At 41.1% G+C, this 15,558-nt stretch overlaps 1 protein-coding gene across 1 annotated transcript; it reads left to right on the plus strand.

Annotated features, from left to right (window-relative positions):
* The first annotated feature begins 9,474 nt into the window (after positions 1-9,474).
* On the plus strand, positions 9,475-15,329 carry LOC148152905 (patched domain-containing protein 1). The gene has a single exon (XM_088002151.1). The coding sequence runs from the start codon at positions 9,524-9,526 to the stop codon at positions 11,090-11,092; it is 1,569 nt and encodes a 522-aa protein (XP_087858277.1). The 5' UTR covers positions 9,475-9,523; the 3' UTR covers positions 11,093-15,329.
* Positions 15,330-15,558: the final 229 nt, after the last annotated feature.

Genomic DNA, 15,558 nt, shown 5'->3' on the forward strand with positions numbered 1-15,558 from the left:
ATTTAAATGAACACATTGCATCAGAAGTTCTCTTAGCGGTAGGATGGAGGACGGAGGAGAGCTTGAAAATGCAAATAACCCTAAATTTGCTGCTTCATACCTCAGGGCAGTTCCAGAAAATGTGTTTCAAGCCCTGCCAGACTCCTACTCAAAATCTGGTATAATGTTGCTGCTGTGTTGCAGGGATGCAGTTTTTAAATTACTCAGCATTCACCCCAGGTTTATTTTTGAGTTTCACTAAAAAGAAAAGCACTGACAGATTGCTGGTTTCTCCAAAAACAAGAAAATGTTTACTGTTACTGCAGATTTACTTTGTATCAATCTATACACTTAAAATACTAAATGCTGCAATGTAGAAAGAAATAATAAAAAAATAAATACAAAGTATATAAACCTCCTTCCCCCCAAAAAAATCAGCAAAATGGCTCTTTTGTTTTATTCAGGATGGAATTATTCATGCAGTCCAAGTTGTAGGTGCAATTCCAGCTTTCCCTGGGCAAAAAATGTAGCTACAAGTTGCCAATAGATCCATTGTGTGTGTGTGTGTGTGTGTGCGTGTGTGTGTGTGTGTGTGTGTGTGTGTGCGTGTGCATGTGTGTGTGTGTGTGAGTGTGAGTGGTTGGATGTGGCTTTTGAGGCAGGTATCATTAGGAAAGTGCTAAACAGTTTAACTTCAGTCTTGTCATCGTCTGGTTATTTCCTATTAAACTTATTGTCACCTTCCAAAAAATAATGGCCTACGTCATTTCTTGCCAAAAGCGATTTTTCTTTTCAAATATCACATCATGAAAGGAAAAGAATGTCCGGCTTTTCTATGGTAAAAGATTCATAGCCTATGCTATGAACAAACTTAAGCATGTGGAGTTAAGACTAAACCCTCTTTCAGATCATCCATTCTACAGGTGATTATTACACCTCACAATCAACTGAAGGGTCAACCCACTGCATTTATGAATTATCTGTGTCTTTGTTTGACTTTGTAATTTAATGCCTTTAAAATTGGGTCTCTGTCTCTTTAAGAAGCTTCTGCTCTTTCTGAAACTCTGCCTTCAGGAAATCATCACAACATGGCTCCTCTATTAACACTATAACAATGTTTTTACCAATGTTGTGCTTGTATGATGAGCTCAGCTGATGAGCAGTTCCACCAGGTGTTAGTTAATTGCTACTGGCTAGTCTGAAGGAGCTGAGTGGGGGAGTTGTGAGGAAGGGCTGCTCTGTGAGATGGAAACTTGAAATATGCAGCTCAGAGGAGGAGCTTTGTCCTCGAAGGCGGTCCTATGTGCACCCAGGCGTTTTCCATGGCTGAATTGTTGTCATGAGAGATGAAAGGATTTCTCAAACCTGCATAAAAGAATCAAATCAACACTCCAGGTATGTTTCTGATGAAGAAATAACATTACAAGTATAACATGATGTAAAGTCAAAAAAGTAAATTTTACATAATACTGCCCCTTTAAACACAAAACAACAGGTTGGTTTGCTCTGGGAAACACCCATTGTTAAGTACAGTGGAGGATCTGTGATGCTGGAGATCTTTAAGTGTCCAGGGACCCTTGTTAAACTGAATGGCCTTATCACATTGCGCTAAATACAGTACAAGTACAGTACAAGATTAATACATTGCTTTTAGCATATTTTTACCAGGGGTGCCAGAAAATGTAATTCTTTTCTTTGACACACCACACAGACAACTTCATCAAGCCTACATGGTGTCTCCTTGTTTTGAGCGTAACAGAGACAAGCCTCCATTTCTCTATTATCACTCAGTTATAAATGGATCATTATTCTACTGTGGGTCTTAACGCTTTGCTGATCCTGGATCTTTTCCTCCAGAGCCACAACGTTATTGGAACATCTTTGCAAGTGTTGGACAGACTTCCATGAGATTTGCTGCACAGGTTTTGGGTTCCCAGGAGAATGTTTTGTAATCAGCTTGATTACTTGGCTTTTCATCTAACTCCACTTTCATTTACTCCTTCAGTGGATTCTGCCAGAAAACACGAAGCGACACATTGCTTGGTTTAAGCATATGCACCACAACCCAAGGTTTAAAGCTTTAGGTTATAAATGTCATGATGACACCGGTGTCCTCATGGCCACCAGGGGATGATAGAAGGGCCTCAGAAAGCATGAGAGTAGAAATGAAAAACAAAATTGAAAAATCAAGAAATTGAAACAAACAAAATTCTTAATCAGAACTTTTTAATATTTTGTTTTTCATTATTCATTCATTATTATACAATCTAAGTTAAAATAATGTCCTGAAATGTTATTTTCTTTCTGATTGGCTGAGAGTCAATTTTATCAAGCTGCTTTGCTCCTGTAGCTAGCATAGCAAGAGCAAAATGGACACATTTTTAATAAGAGAAAGAGAAAAAGAATTGTCCTGCTAATAGCTCCTGGCTGACTGAAATCAGAAAGTTTGAGGCAGAATTTCTGCTAAACAAATGTAATGACAATTAGATACTGAAAAAAGTGTTGAAAAACATCCTAAACATTAAAGTTTATGTAATATCATTGTCTGTGGGTTTGCAAAAAGGGGTCCACAGCCAGAAACTAAAGGTCTTTGGGGGCCACGGCACAGAAAGGTTTGGGAACCAATGACCTTCCAGATCCCAACTATGTTTTATTTGTAAAAGCAGCAATTGTGTTTCATAGTTTACAAAGCAGCGTTTTTCCCACCATGTTTACCATTATGCTAATAAATACTACTAACTATTGTCACAAATATCATTTGTCTAATATCCTCTAAAAATGGCAAAGAAAAGAAACAACCCTACAGTTATTTCTCCTCCAAACACCCTGATATCTTTGACCTTTAAATGAGACTTCATGCTGACGTCTTTTTCCGTTTGTTGCTAAATTGGAAAAATTGGTTCTTGAGTGCCTTTGAGATGATTTAGCTGCTTGAACTTATGGCTATTTGTGATTGCAGTCTGACGTTTTCCCCAGAGCAGCTTCTGAATCTTCCCTCTACTTTTCCTGGATAAAGAAACTAATCGTCTGCAGACTAGTTCTGTGTGATACCTCCCCGCTCGGTTAAGATCTCCTCCAGCTAAAACTAATATGCGTGCTAACAACTGCAATTAGCCAGACAAGGACATTTAGGTAAAATGGTGGCGATAAAGATTTCCTTTGGAAAAATGTCCTTTCCTTGTTGCAGAAAAGCTCACTGGGCTTCTAATGGAACAAAATCACCCAGGTATTGATTGCTATGTGAAGATTGCATTTGGGTTCCCCTGGTGTTCGTCCTCAATATCTCTTACCCCATCTGGTTTTATTGAGTTCGGGTCGGTCTTCTGCAACAAGACCTCCTCCATGCGATATTGCCTCCTCTGTCATCATCACCCGTGTGACAGGCCGGCACTGTTAACGGCGGCCCATATCGGGGGAATCCACAGTGAACGGGACCCCTTGACACGCTCTCTTTCCATGTGATGGATGTGTTGAGGGGGACATGCCGGCCACAGAAGTTTTAGAGCAGTAATTTTGCTTAACGACCTGGTAGAATTCTGTTGTAGGCTGGGGAGGGAGATGAGGGCAAAGAGGGCAAGGACCTCCATTACAGAAGACCCGTGGTCACTGTGCGAGACTGTAAGGCTGACTTCTTTTATCCCCCTGACTCCCTTTGCGGCAGAAAATAGCCAGTAAGACAGACGGAGACAAACGGCCCTGTTACAATCCGTTCAGTGCTGTACCTGCACCGGGGAGAATGCTGGGATTGCAGCAACTCCTGCCTCTTCATCCGTTAATTATCAGCTCCAGTTTCCATTTGTTCTCCCTGTCTATGCACATCCTGTTGCGTAACAGGGTCACCGACCTTAACCCTTCACCTTCATTAGTCCTTAATCAAGTTTTTCCTCGATTAGATAAGAGGTGAACAGGTGAGTCAAAAGAACGGATGGGATCTTTGAAGATCTTTTGTTTTTGCGAAAGTTCATCAGAGTTGTCGGCAAAGATTAGCAAAGTTAAATTGACGCATGATTCTTATCAGTGTGTAACCTGGAAGGAACAGACAGTTGTACATTGGGAAACCTTCTTAGACCAGTGACCAGTGATGATGTTCTCACAGTTAAACAGGATCTTTTGATACGATACTAGGCAGAACTTTACATACACTCGTCATTGATCTGATTGTGGCCGTTTCCTTTCTACACCGTACCATTCTCATCTCCCTTCAGTGCTCCGTCTGGGATTTCTTTCATGGAGGTTGATTTCTTCATTGTAATTTCAACTGTACCAATCAGTGAGCAGAAGGAGGATTGATGCAGATTTTCTGCACTGCTTTAGAATTTTATTCTGCCTCTACATAGTCGTAGTTTGGCATTGGCAGCGGAGGAAATGAACAAAGCCATTCAGTCCATGTTAGCCACACTCAAAAACTCAAACCAATTAAATTTGGAGCAAGAGACATTTTATTGCTGGCAAAGATGCAAAGATGAAATGTAAAGAACTCCCACAAGGTTTATTTGCAGTTCACTTTTGGCGAATTTTGTACATCATTTGCGATTGTGTAAAATATAAAGCTTCAACAGAGACCACACCTCCAGCAACTCACTATTTAGTAAAAGCACTAGGATGTCAATGTTATAAATACAGGAGCTTTATTGGTCTTTGTAAATTGCTGTCAAACGTCAGTCACGCTGTTAGCTTTTAGCATTAGAACAGCTAACAAGCGGCATCATTTTGCATTTCCTTTTGTTAGTCTGTCTCATAGAGAAAGTACTTCTGAACAATAACCTTGTTAGCCTGGTCAGCTGTTTTTTTCTGGATGTACTCACTATGCTAGCAGAGTATAAGGCTGCATTCCCTCCAGCCCTGTTTAGTCCACTTTGTCTGTTTAGTTCATTTGACTGGAATGTCCAGGTCATATGCAGAGGTGTGAATAAATAATGTAACTATGATGAGAACCAAAAAAGCAAACTCTGGTCCACCTACAAGTCTTGGTCTCGGTTTGGATGAAGTGAACTTTGGTTCTTTTCGAATGCATATGTGAAGGCCAAGTGGACTGGAGACCACTCCAAAACAGGTAGTTGACTAAAGTGCAGGGCATTCTGGGTAAATACAACCAAAACAAACCTGTGAGCATTGTGGTAGCAGTAGAAATGGCTTTTGGTCTTTTTACCGAAGACAAAAGAGAAATCCTAAAAATCAAATTTTCTATTTACGTTTAATGCAGAAAGAAGTTGTGCTCAGGTTTTTGTGTCTTTTCTTTCAGTGCTTCTTGTTGCAGCGCCACCACAGGCAAGGAGGTGAACAAGTTTTTCAAATGGTTTGGTTCATTTGGCAGAGTGCAGTGTGAAAGCAAACCACAGCAGCTAAAAATGTAACAGATGTCACCATTTTGGTCCCTTACACCCTCAAGGGGTATACATAAATTTAAACTTAACATTTTGGGCAAAACCTTTATGCGGAATAGTTTTTGAAAGATCAAAGCCTCTTTTAGCGGATAATAAAAAATAAAAAAAATTTAAAGGCACGTGGAGCCTTTGTTTACAGAGCGAGCCAAGGTCGTGGCAGCTGGACCCACCGGTGGGTTCGTCGGGTTCTAGGGGTTAAACTTCCCGCACCAGGTTGTTGTTTTGGTCTGGTTAGGCTGAGTGTCTCTGCTACGGCAGCAGCTTGAAGAAATGCTACAATTTGGGCAAATAAGAATGGGTCTATTTTTATTGATTTTCATGCTTTGTCTTTTAATCATTTTTTAGTGTCAGTTATATAAAAACAATCACTTTGAACACTTTAGTTCCAATACTGTCTGGTCAATCAATCCTATTCCTCAGATTTATTTTTCTCCAAGCACACCCGTCATGATCAGAGTGAAACTGCACCATTCTGATAAGACCCAAGATTTAAGCTGACTGAAGTAAATATCTGTGCACAAATAAAATATTTCTATTCACAGTGCATTAACGCAAGGCATCCTTAGTTGCCATAGCAACTCAGATTCACTCCAACACACAGAATCCCTTAAATACAAAGGAACAGTGGATATTTTATTCACTCAGCAGCCTTGAAGGTACCACTGAAGGAAGACAAAGTTAGTCAGGGTTCTTGACATCTGAATGTGTTAATGTTGTCATCAGAGATGCAGTGTGCTCATTGTTACATGGTAATTCCTGGCTTTAAAAAAAAACAACCTCATCTTTATGCAGCATAAACAAGTGTGTTGTGTGCAGAAGCGATTTTGAGTCAGACTGGTGAAGTTTTTTACTGCAGCTGCCAAAAACAAGATGACATCACTGGGAGAGTACAGCCAGGCTGCTCTCATTGCTGACTGTGTACTCGGCGTTGCTCTGCGGAGTGTGTGTGCGCAGATCAGAGAACAAGATCAAAGGAGAGTATGGGTTTCCACTGCGGAGTCGGAGTCGTGTTCGGTCGTAAAATCGCAGAAAAATTGTGTTGCTTTGTGTAAGGAACATCATGGTGACTGGGTTTAGTTTTGTTAACGCAGTAATTATAAAAGGCAGAAAACATCTATTGTCCTGTGTCACATCCACTTTCCTCGTCATCCATAACAAATGTGATGTTTATGTTAGTGCGTTGGAGTTCACCGTATGATTGTTCAGTTCCTTCCAACCTCACACTTAACTCTCTACGTGGCGTCCACACTTTGCAGACGTTCTTGGTTTATCTCTGTTACCATGGTTTATGCTGTTTGTATTTTATTTGGATGGGCCGTACTGAAATGAAACTTTCTCATGTACAATAACAGTAAAGGTATTCTGATTAATTCATTCTGACGTACCCAGCAAGAGTGAACATGAGGCGTATGTGCAGAGACTTCCTGGATGAAAACTTGCTGCAGAGCATCTTGACCTGAGACTAGAGCCGGATAATGACTCAAAGCACATAGCCAAGATCTCTAAAGCTTTAGAAGCTTTACAGATCGAAAGCTTCTGTGAATGTCAGCCAGAGTCCAGCCTAGAATTTGATTAAACATCTCTGGAGAGATCTGAACATGGTTGACAGATGTCTCCATCCAACCTGATGGAGCTGGAGAAGAACTACAGAGAGGAATGAACCAAACATTCAGAAAGGCTTGAGGTTGTAAAAGCTCCCTAAGGTGACTCAACAAAGTATTAAGCAAAGGTTGTGAATACTTTCCAGATGCACTGGAAGTGACACAGCCTAATTTGTTGGATATTCAACAGCGACGGCAGAAGTCTCTGTTGGTAATGTCTCTAACCAGGGACTCGTCTCCAGATGGGCTGCTTGTTGTTATCCACCTCCACCTGCCTGAAATCAATCACCGTAATGAATTCTAGATCCTTTTCAATCATGTCTACAAAATGACATCCTTCTTTACATCCTGTTGGATAATCTGAGTAGGAAGACGCATGTGGAGGCCCCTGGTGTTCTTCCCTCTCTTCCTTCCCTCTAAACCAAGTGACACTAACTAATTGACTTGCAGGACAGCTTAATAAAACTAAAAGCAGGAAGCGTCATCTAGCTGACTCATTACATAGGCTTAATCCTTTATAGTTAATTAGCTTTTTTTTCCCTCTGTGTCAAACAAGGGGAATTTAGAACGTCGTCAAGGGTAGTGACTCCGCCGGCCTGCTAGCGTCGCGCAGGCACATCCTTAGGCCGATGACTGGGGTGTTCCAAATGTGGCGGCGTTCACCGCTCTGAAACATTCATGTGGCCCGGGAACATGGAGTTGATCGTGCATTCACTGTTTCCTGCCGGAGCACATTTACTCCCAGCTATGCGGCTCGTGCATTTTTCAACGGCGGCACGGCGTGTGGGTGAATGGGTGTTCCAGCGTGGGTGGTTTTGCACTATGCCTTTGTACGCTGTGTTTCTCTGTCTGTATTTTTGACTCGTGAAAAGGCCCACAGATTGGATTCCAGTGAATGGACCTGAAGAAGACGGATTTGGATCCCGTTGCGTAATAACCCCCAAGTACAATTACACCTCACGTATAAGGAGAGGAGAGAAGGCGGTGGAAGGGAACGGTGCTAAGACGCTTACAAAGCGGGTAAAACAAATGTATGATTTATTTAAAGGTGCAGCAAAGGTTTTCTGCTGATTTGCATGCCATAAGGGTCTACAAAAAATAGTTAGCAATGACAGCAAGTGGGGGAGTTGGAGGGAACTAGATGGAGGAGAAGAGATTAGCTGTATACACACAAAAAACACACACACACCTTGGGCAATTTAGATAGTGGACTGTGGGAGGATTCAGAGTACCCAGAGAAATCCCACGCTTGCACAGAGAGAACATCCAAATTCACACAAATCTTGGAGACAGTTCCCAAGATCCATGTGAGAAAGATGCAGAATCCTGTTGGAAAATATTTGATCCACTTAGCAATGTGCCAAAAGCAATATTTGTCATTTGAATCGCACTGGCTGTCCTTAATTAAACATATGTTTTCTTGACAGTTATTTTTAATGAAATACCAACTTTTTTATTTGAGAAGCTGTTGGCTGTTTATAGAAAAGTGGAACTCATTTTGACTCATCAATATTTATTATGGGTGCGCGATAGTGGGAATTTTTATATTGATCTAATACTAAGTAAATGCTGTAGTGTGAAAGCGAGCCACACCAACTGAAAGTGTTTGAGTTTCGGTTTCCAGTGGAACTGAATCTACCGGTGTGAAAACAACCTTAAACTTCCAGCACCAGCTTGTTGTTTTGGTTTGGTTAGGCTGCGTGTCTCTTCTATGGCAGCAGTTTGAAGAAATGCAACAATTTGGGAAATAAAAATGGGTCCGTATTTGTTGATCTTCATGCAAATCCCTCAGATTGTTTTTCTCAAAACACAAGCATCATGGTCAGAGTGGAACTGCACCATTCTGATGGTAAGATCCAAGATTTAAGCTGACTGAAGTAAATATATGTGCACAAATAAAATGTTTCTATTCACAGTGCATTAACACAGAGCATCCCCAGTTGCCATAGAAGACTTCCCCTGGGCAGCAGTGGCTATGTAGTAGCTTCCCACCAATACTTGTGAATGTGTGCGTGAATGGCTGGATGACTGAATGTGGCGCCTTTGGCTTCTATGGATTTGATGAATTGCTGTAAAAATACACTCCATTTTTTTAATATACATGGATATATTACAATCTGAGTTTTTGAAAAGTTGTCCTTTTGGAATGGTCTTTTAAAATTCTCGGTCTTTGTGTCCACAGGAGTTGCAAACAAAGCAGGGAATCTCAGTTTTGCAAAGTATCCTTGTTACCATGGAAAGGACAGAAAAAAGTACAAAGTTATTATCATAGTTTTACTAATCCAATACCCATGTAGAGATGAAGCGATGTGGATTGGTGGGTCATATAGATGACCCACCAATCCACATATATGACCCATATTTTCTGAGTGGTTTGACTCATATGACCACATCAAATACTGTAAATCTGCTACTTCTATGTTCATATCCTGACATTCCTCTTTCCTTTCCTCTGCAGGTCATGGAACCAAAGGGGTGTTTGAACTTCTGGCAGGCTGGAGGAGAACAAGGGAAAACCTTCCCTTCAAGGAGCGCGTGGCTGACGCCTTCGCCGACGTGATGGTGTGCTACACCATGACCAGCTCGCTCTACATCATCACCTTCGGCATGGGAGCCAGCCCTTTCACCAACATCGAGTCGGTGAAAATCTTCTGCCAGAGCATGTGCGTGGCCATCCTGGTCAACTACTTCTACGTTTTCTCTTTTTATGGCTCCTGCCTGGTGTTCGCTGGACAGCTTGAGCAGAACCGCTACCACAGCGTTTTCTGTTGCAAGATCCCCTCAGTGGAATACTTGGACCGCCAGCCGACATGGTTTAAAACCATGATGAGCGACGGCCATGACCTGTCCACCCACCACGACAGTGTGCCGTACCAAAATCACTTCATCCAGCACTTCCTGCGCGAGCATTACACCGAGTGGATTACCAACACCTACGTCAAGCCTTTTGTGGTCATCCTTTATCTCATCTATGCTTCTTTTTCATTCATGGGATGTTTACAAATCAGTGATGGATCGAACATAGTGAACCTGCTGGCCAGTAACTCGCCAAGCGTTTCGTACGCTGTGACCCAGCAGAAGTACTTCAGTAACTACAGTCCTGTGATTGGGTTTTACATCTACGAGCCCATCGAGTACTGGAACTCCACTGTGCAGGAGCACCTGAAGACTCTCAGTCATGGCTTCAACAAGATCTCTTGGATGGACAACTTTTTCCACTACCTTCGGGTGGTGAACATCAGCGCGTCGACCAAGAGTGACTTCATCAATATTCTGAAGGGTTCTTTCCTGCGCAGCCCGGAGTACCAGCACTTTACAGAGGACATCATCTTCTCGAAAAACCGCAACACAGACGAGTACGACATCATTGCCTCGCGCATGTATTTGGTAGCGCGGACCACGGAGAAGAAGAGAGAGGAGGTGGTGGAGCTCTTGGAGAAGCTTCGCCCCTTGATGCTGATCAACAGCATCAAGTTCATTGCCTTCAATCCCACGTTTGTTTTCATGGACCGCTACAGTTCCTCCGTCATCTCGCCCATCCTGACCTCAGGCTTCAGCGTGCTCACGATCCTCATCCTCACGTTCTTCCTGGTCATCAACCCGTTGGGAAACTTCTGGCTCGTTCTCACGGTTACGTCCGTGGAGTTGGGCGTCTTGGGTTTGATGACCCTCTGGAACGTCGGCATGGACAGCATCTCAATCCTGTGCCTTATTTATACTCTCAACTTCGCTATGGATCACTGTGCACCACACCTGTACACTTTTGTGTTGGCCACTGAGCACACGAGGACGCAGTGCATCAAGTTGGCACTGGAGGAGCACGGGGCAGCCATCCTGCAGAACACGTCCTGCTTCGTGATCGGGATCATGCCTCTAGTGTTTGTGCCTTCCAATTTGACCTACACGCTGTTCAAGTGCTCCCTGCTCACGGCGGGCTGCACTTTGCTGCACTGTTTCGTCATCCTGCCCGTCTTCCTGACTTTCTTTCCGCCGTCCAAAAAGAGGCACAAGAAGAAAAAGCGGGCGAAGCGGAAAGAGCGGGAGAGGGAACGCGAGCGGGAGAGGGAACGGGAGGAGATAGAGTGCATCGAAGTCAGGGAAAATCCTGATCATGTGACAAACGTTTGAGCAGTTACTAACGTCAGTGATCAGAAACCATGGCTTACTGGTGGACTCTCAGATGCTGAGGCATCTCTTACGATGTAGGGGAGCATATGGTGTCAGCCAAGGAGTGGTTGCTTCCTAACAACAGCAGTTAAGCTGACCGGGTTCTAGTGCAGCCCCAACTGGTTGATCATTCAGTCCCTCGGTCCGGACAGTGTGTCATTAGCACAAACTGGTTACTTAAGCTTTCCCCAACTCCTAGAAATACAAAACAATTTAGTTACCAAAACTTGCCTGCTAAATCTTTAAAGAAATCTGCAGAAATACAGTAATATGTGGGTTTTGATGTTACCAGTTGTGTGTTCATCTCCTGCAGTCATCTCTCAATAAACAGATGAGGGTCATCAAAGTTCCTTAAGGGGCAGACACTGAGACGCGTCAGTAAGAGTGACACGTGAGCAGATAAAACAGACAAAGACGACTCTGCACGCACCTTACTTTAACCCCCTCAGTATCAGCAAAAGGAGACAAAACCAAATCATGTGCAGAGAGAAAAATACAGTAGGCCGAAAGCCCACTGCATCCTTTTCTGTAGCATCAAAAATAGCTCAGCAACAGCTGAACCTGGCAGATGGCTTACACTGTGTCTGTTACGAAGAACTATCTTCCACATTAAATTGCGAGGATAGAATTGTCAAGGTTCAGCAAAAGCACAGGGAGAAAATTCAGTTTGTTCCAGAGTTTGTAGAAATTCTTAGGCAGGGGCCAGAAAATGCTGCAGTGAGCTGCAGAGGGCGAGAGCCGGTGGGAAGGGACTGTTGTGCAGCAGCATTTCAAAGGCAATAAGCCTAACAGCAGAACTCCAGTGTTGTGCATTGAAAACGTTAAAACCAAAATGTCGGCTTATTACGTTGAGCTCTTCAGCGGATCAATCACAGCAGAAACTCTCAGTTACGGTGCGGTTGATGATTGTCAGGTTCGAACGCCGTTCAGTTCCTATTAATGGTGCCAAATAGTGTACAGAAGCTTTTGTTCTCTAGTTTTTTGTTGTTTTTTTTTTATTTAAAAATAAAATCTCAGTAAGTTTTAATATTCATAAGAAAAGTAATGACCATGAATTGAAACCCCTTCATCCCAAAACTGACTGCTGTTGATTGAAAGTGATGATGATGCAGGTTTTACAATAAAAATAAAAATGAGGCGAGTAAATAACTCACTTCATATTGTTTCATATTGTGAGGGAAAAAATTACCTTGGAGAAAAATCCCAACAAAATGCACATTGTAATTTTTAATTGTTTAGCAGGTTGTTCCTTCCAGATGAAGTTTTTTTTCTGAAAGCTGTGGATTTTATTAATACAAATTTAATTTCTGGGATTTTTTTTTTTAACTTTTAGATCTAAACTCCTTTAACCATTTACACTGACAAAACAAATTGAGCCAAAGTTACAAATTATTGAGTTACTTTTATACTTTTGACCAGGTTATATTGATGCACGCTATGTTTAAAAGTCTAAACAGAAAAACAAAGAGAAAGCAAGAAAGCTGGCTAGTACTCGGCTTGGGCCAGTATTGGTACGGTAACATCGAGTAAATATAATAGGGATTCAAGTTATAATGATGCTAATACGCAAATTTTAAACAAAAATCAATTAACATAAACTGATTGAATTAATTTAAAATAATAAATACTTGAACTATTCCTACTTCTGCTAATATACCATAGTGAATATTACACCCATGACAATACAGTTATTATTTTAGTCAGTAACATAGAATATGCTCCTGCTGAACTTATTAGTAGTATAGATTTATTGTGTAGACTGAGTGATGGCCGGTGCTTCTGTCTTGTTTTTCACTACTGAAAAGGTTTAAAAACAAGCAAACACAACAAGGCCTGGATTTGTTAGGAAACACTAGTAACAGCTGATGGTACAGTTACATCAGACAAAAGCACCAGAGTTCAGATACTATTATCAATGTTAGAAAAATAATTTAAAACATCCAACAAAAGTTGAAGGAAAGCGATTGATTTATTTTTTATGAATGGACCTCACAGAAAGCAGTTACTTTACTGTTGGGGGATTTGTTTTACTTCATAAATACTAACAAAACGTAGCCTGTTGCTAACATTTGTTTCAAAATTATTCCAAACGTCTCCCCCGACACTTCCACCCCCAAAAAAGTGGTTGTTGATCCCTTCTTTTGAAAACAATGTGCCTGACCTGTTTCAGAAGCAGTCAGCTTAGCCTGGTCTCTGAACATTAAGAGAAGTTTGGTTCTTCTTCTGGCACGCAGGATGGAGCAGGAAGCCCTACTCTAAACCCCAAATGAATAAACGAAAACTTCTAGTTCTATGACACTGTAATTAGCTCCTCTTTTAACAAAATGTCAACCGTGGAAACGTGACAGAACATTTTAGCAATTTCTAGCCTGGTAAAAACCAGTCCCAAAAACCAAACCAGAGGGTTGGGACCCTTGGCTGTTGAAAAATGATATCTTGCTGAAGGGGTAGACTCTGTTCAAGTTTCAAATTTTACCCAATCGCCAACGTTCAATTGGGTAAATACCAGGGCTGTAAAATCCATCCACCACTGCCAAGATAGAAGCGCTGAACCAAACAGGACGGCTATAAATGTTCATTTAAAAATTTGGAAGCATAACCAATACAAATTGAATGACTTTGTTCACTTCCTCTGCTGCCATTGCTAAAACTACAGGCAAATTACAATTCAAAACAGGGCAGAAAATCGACGTCAAAAACTCCTCCCTCTGTTCGCTGATTGGTTGAAATCCTACCGGAAAAATCCAGCTCAATGGGAGAAACCCCATTGAGCTGAAGCACTGAAAGGAGATGAGAATCGAGCAAAAATGCATAGGAAGATGATGACCAGGCTGGCAGTTTTTGACTTCGTTTTGACTTTTAACCTTTGGTATATTTATATTTGGTATAAATATACCAAATATATATTTGGTATATTTGACATAGAACAAAGCTCATGCCTAACAACAACTGACTCCTCTTTGCTGCAAAACATCAAATAAAATCACATAAATAAAAATGACATTGTCCTCTACACATACTAAAATGGGTACCTTCGCCTCCCAGGGTAAACAGCATTATCTTCTTCTACCACGGCCTGATGAGTGTCCCTGTTGAACTCCCAGAACAAACCCCAACAGATAACCTCCGGCAGGCAAGTCTTAGCTGGTGCACTGTAATAAATAGAGGGGGCCCCATTTGTGCACAAATATAGCTGATTATAAGTCAGTTGATATCTTCCTGCAGGGCTGCTAAAGCTGGTTTAGAGGGAAGAGTTCCTGTTTTGTTTCTTTGTACCAGCACCAACACGGTGAGATTTCCTCGTCCAGCTTGACTAATGCCGTAGTCGGAAGCGGGAATGCAATCTTCACGCAGAAGCAAATTTTATTGTGGAAAATGCATTGTTTCACAAAGGATAGCGAACATTTTAGTTATTAAATATCCAACTGTTACTGAGCCCACATTTATGTGCACCTTAACTTGATTTTAAAATTTTTGGACAAAAGTAATAAAAGGAGAAAAAAAAGGAGCGAAAGAAAAAAAAAATCTCAATAGTTTACTATGAATGAACATTGTTAGCGGGGTTAGAACGTGTTTGTGTGAATTTCTCACTGAAGTTGCAATTTCATCAACGAGACATTGCCCCTGCAAAAGAATTAGGCCTTTTCGTAGCCATTTGCCACAGCAGATGCAGTGAATGTCGCATACTGTAAAACCCATGTCATGTATGTATAGCGAGATGGCATGAAATGTTTGAATAACGGTACTGAAATGCAAATCTTAACTAATTTACTTCCCAAAAATGAACTGTGTTCGCATGGCATTGTGTTTGTATGTATGCATGTATTTATTTTTTTGTTTGTTTTTCTTCTTTTTCTTGTATGAAGTCTCCGTATTTTTAGAAATTCCTTTTTTTTTCCTGAGCTGTGGTGACTTCTGTTTGTTGTTGCGATGCATATTCTGTGACACCTTGTGCTGCAAAAGAACAAAACAAGTCATATCTGTTCCAAAACAAAAAGCCAGAGGACATTTGAAGTGTAAGATAACTGTAAATTGCTCTTTTTTAAAAATATTTTCTATAAAAAGTATAACACCGAAAGATTTTTAACGACGGAATTTTGTTAGAAAAACAAAAAAAAGAGGGGAAAAAAAAGATGAACAAAGTAGGCCAGTAATAAAAAGTGGAATGTTACCAGTATGCTACATCCAGTTTGTTACACAGCTGTGTCAATGATTTTTTTGTTGTTGTTTTGTTTTTAATGGATTTTGAGGCCACCATGAATGTCTATATTATGTTTCCTGACACATTTATCATCACAAACTGACAACCCAACATTTACAGGAATCAAATCCCTTTGCAGCTTGTTCAAAAAATCTGAGCAATTGTGCTATGGTACAGCAGCAAACCAGTAGGTTAGACATGTAAAATATTGTCAAAATTATATAAA

The sequence above is a fragment of the Poecilia mexicana genome, unplaced genomic scaffold, assembly GCF_051168715.1.
Source record: "Poecilia mexicana isolate PSO_F unplaced genomic scaffold, ASM5116871v1 scaffold_21, whole genome shotgun sequence".
Classification (NCBI taxonomy): domain Eukaryota; kingdom Metazoa; phylum Chordata; class Actinopteri; order Cyprinodontiformes; family Poeciliidae; genus Poecilia; species Poecilia mexicana.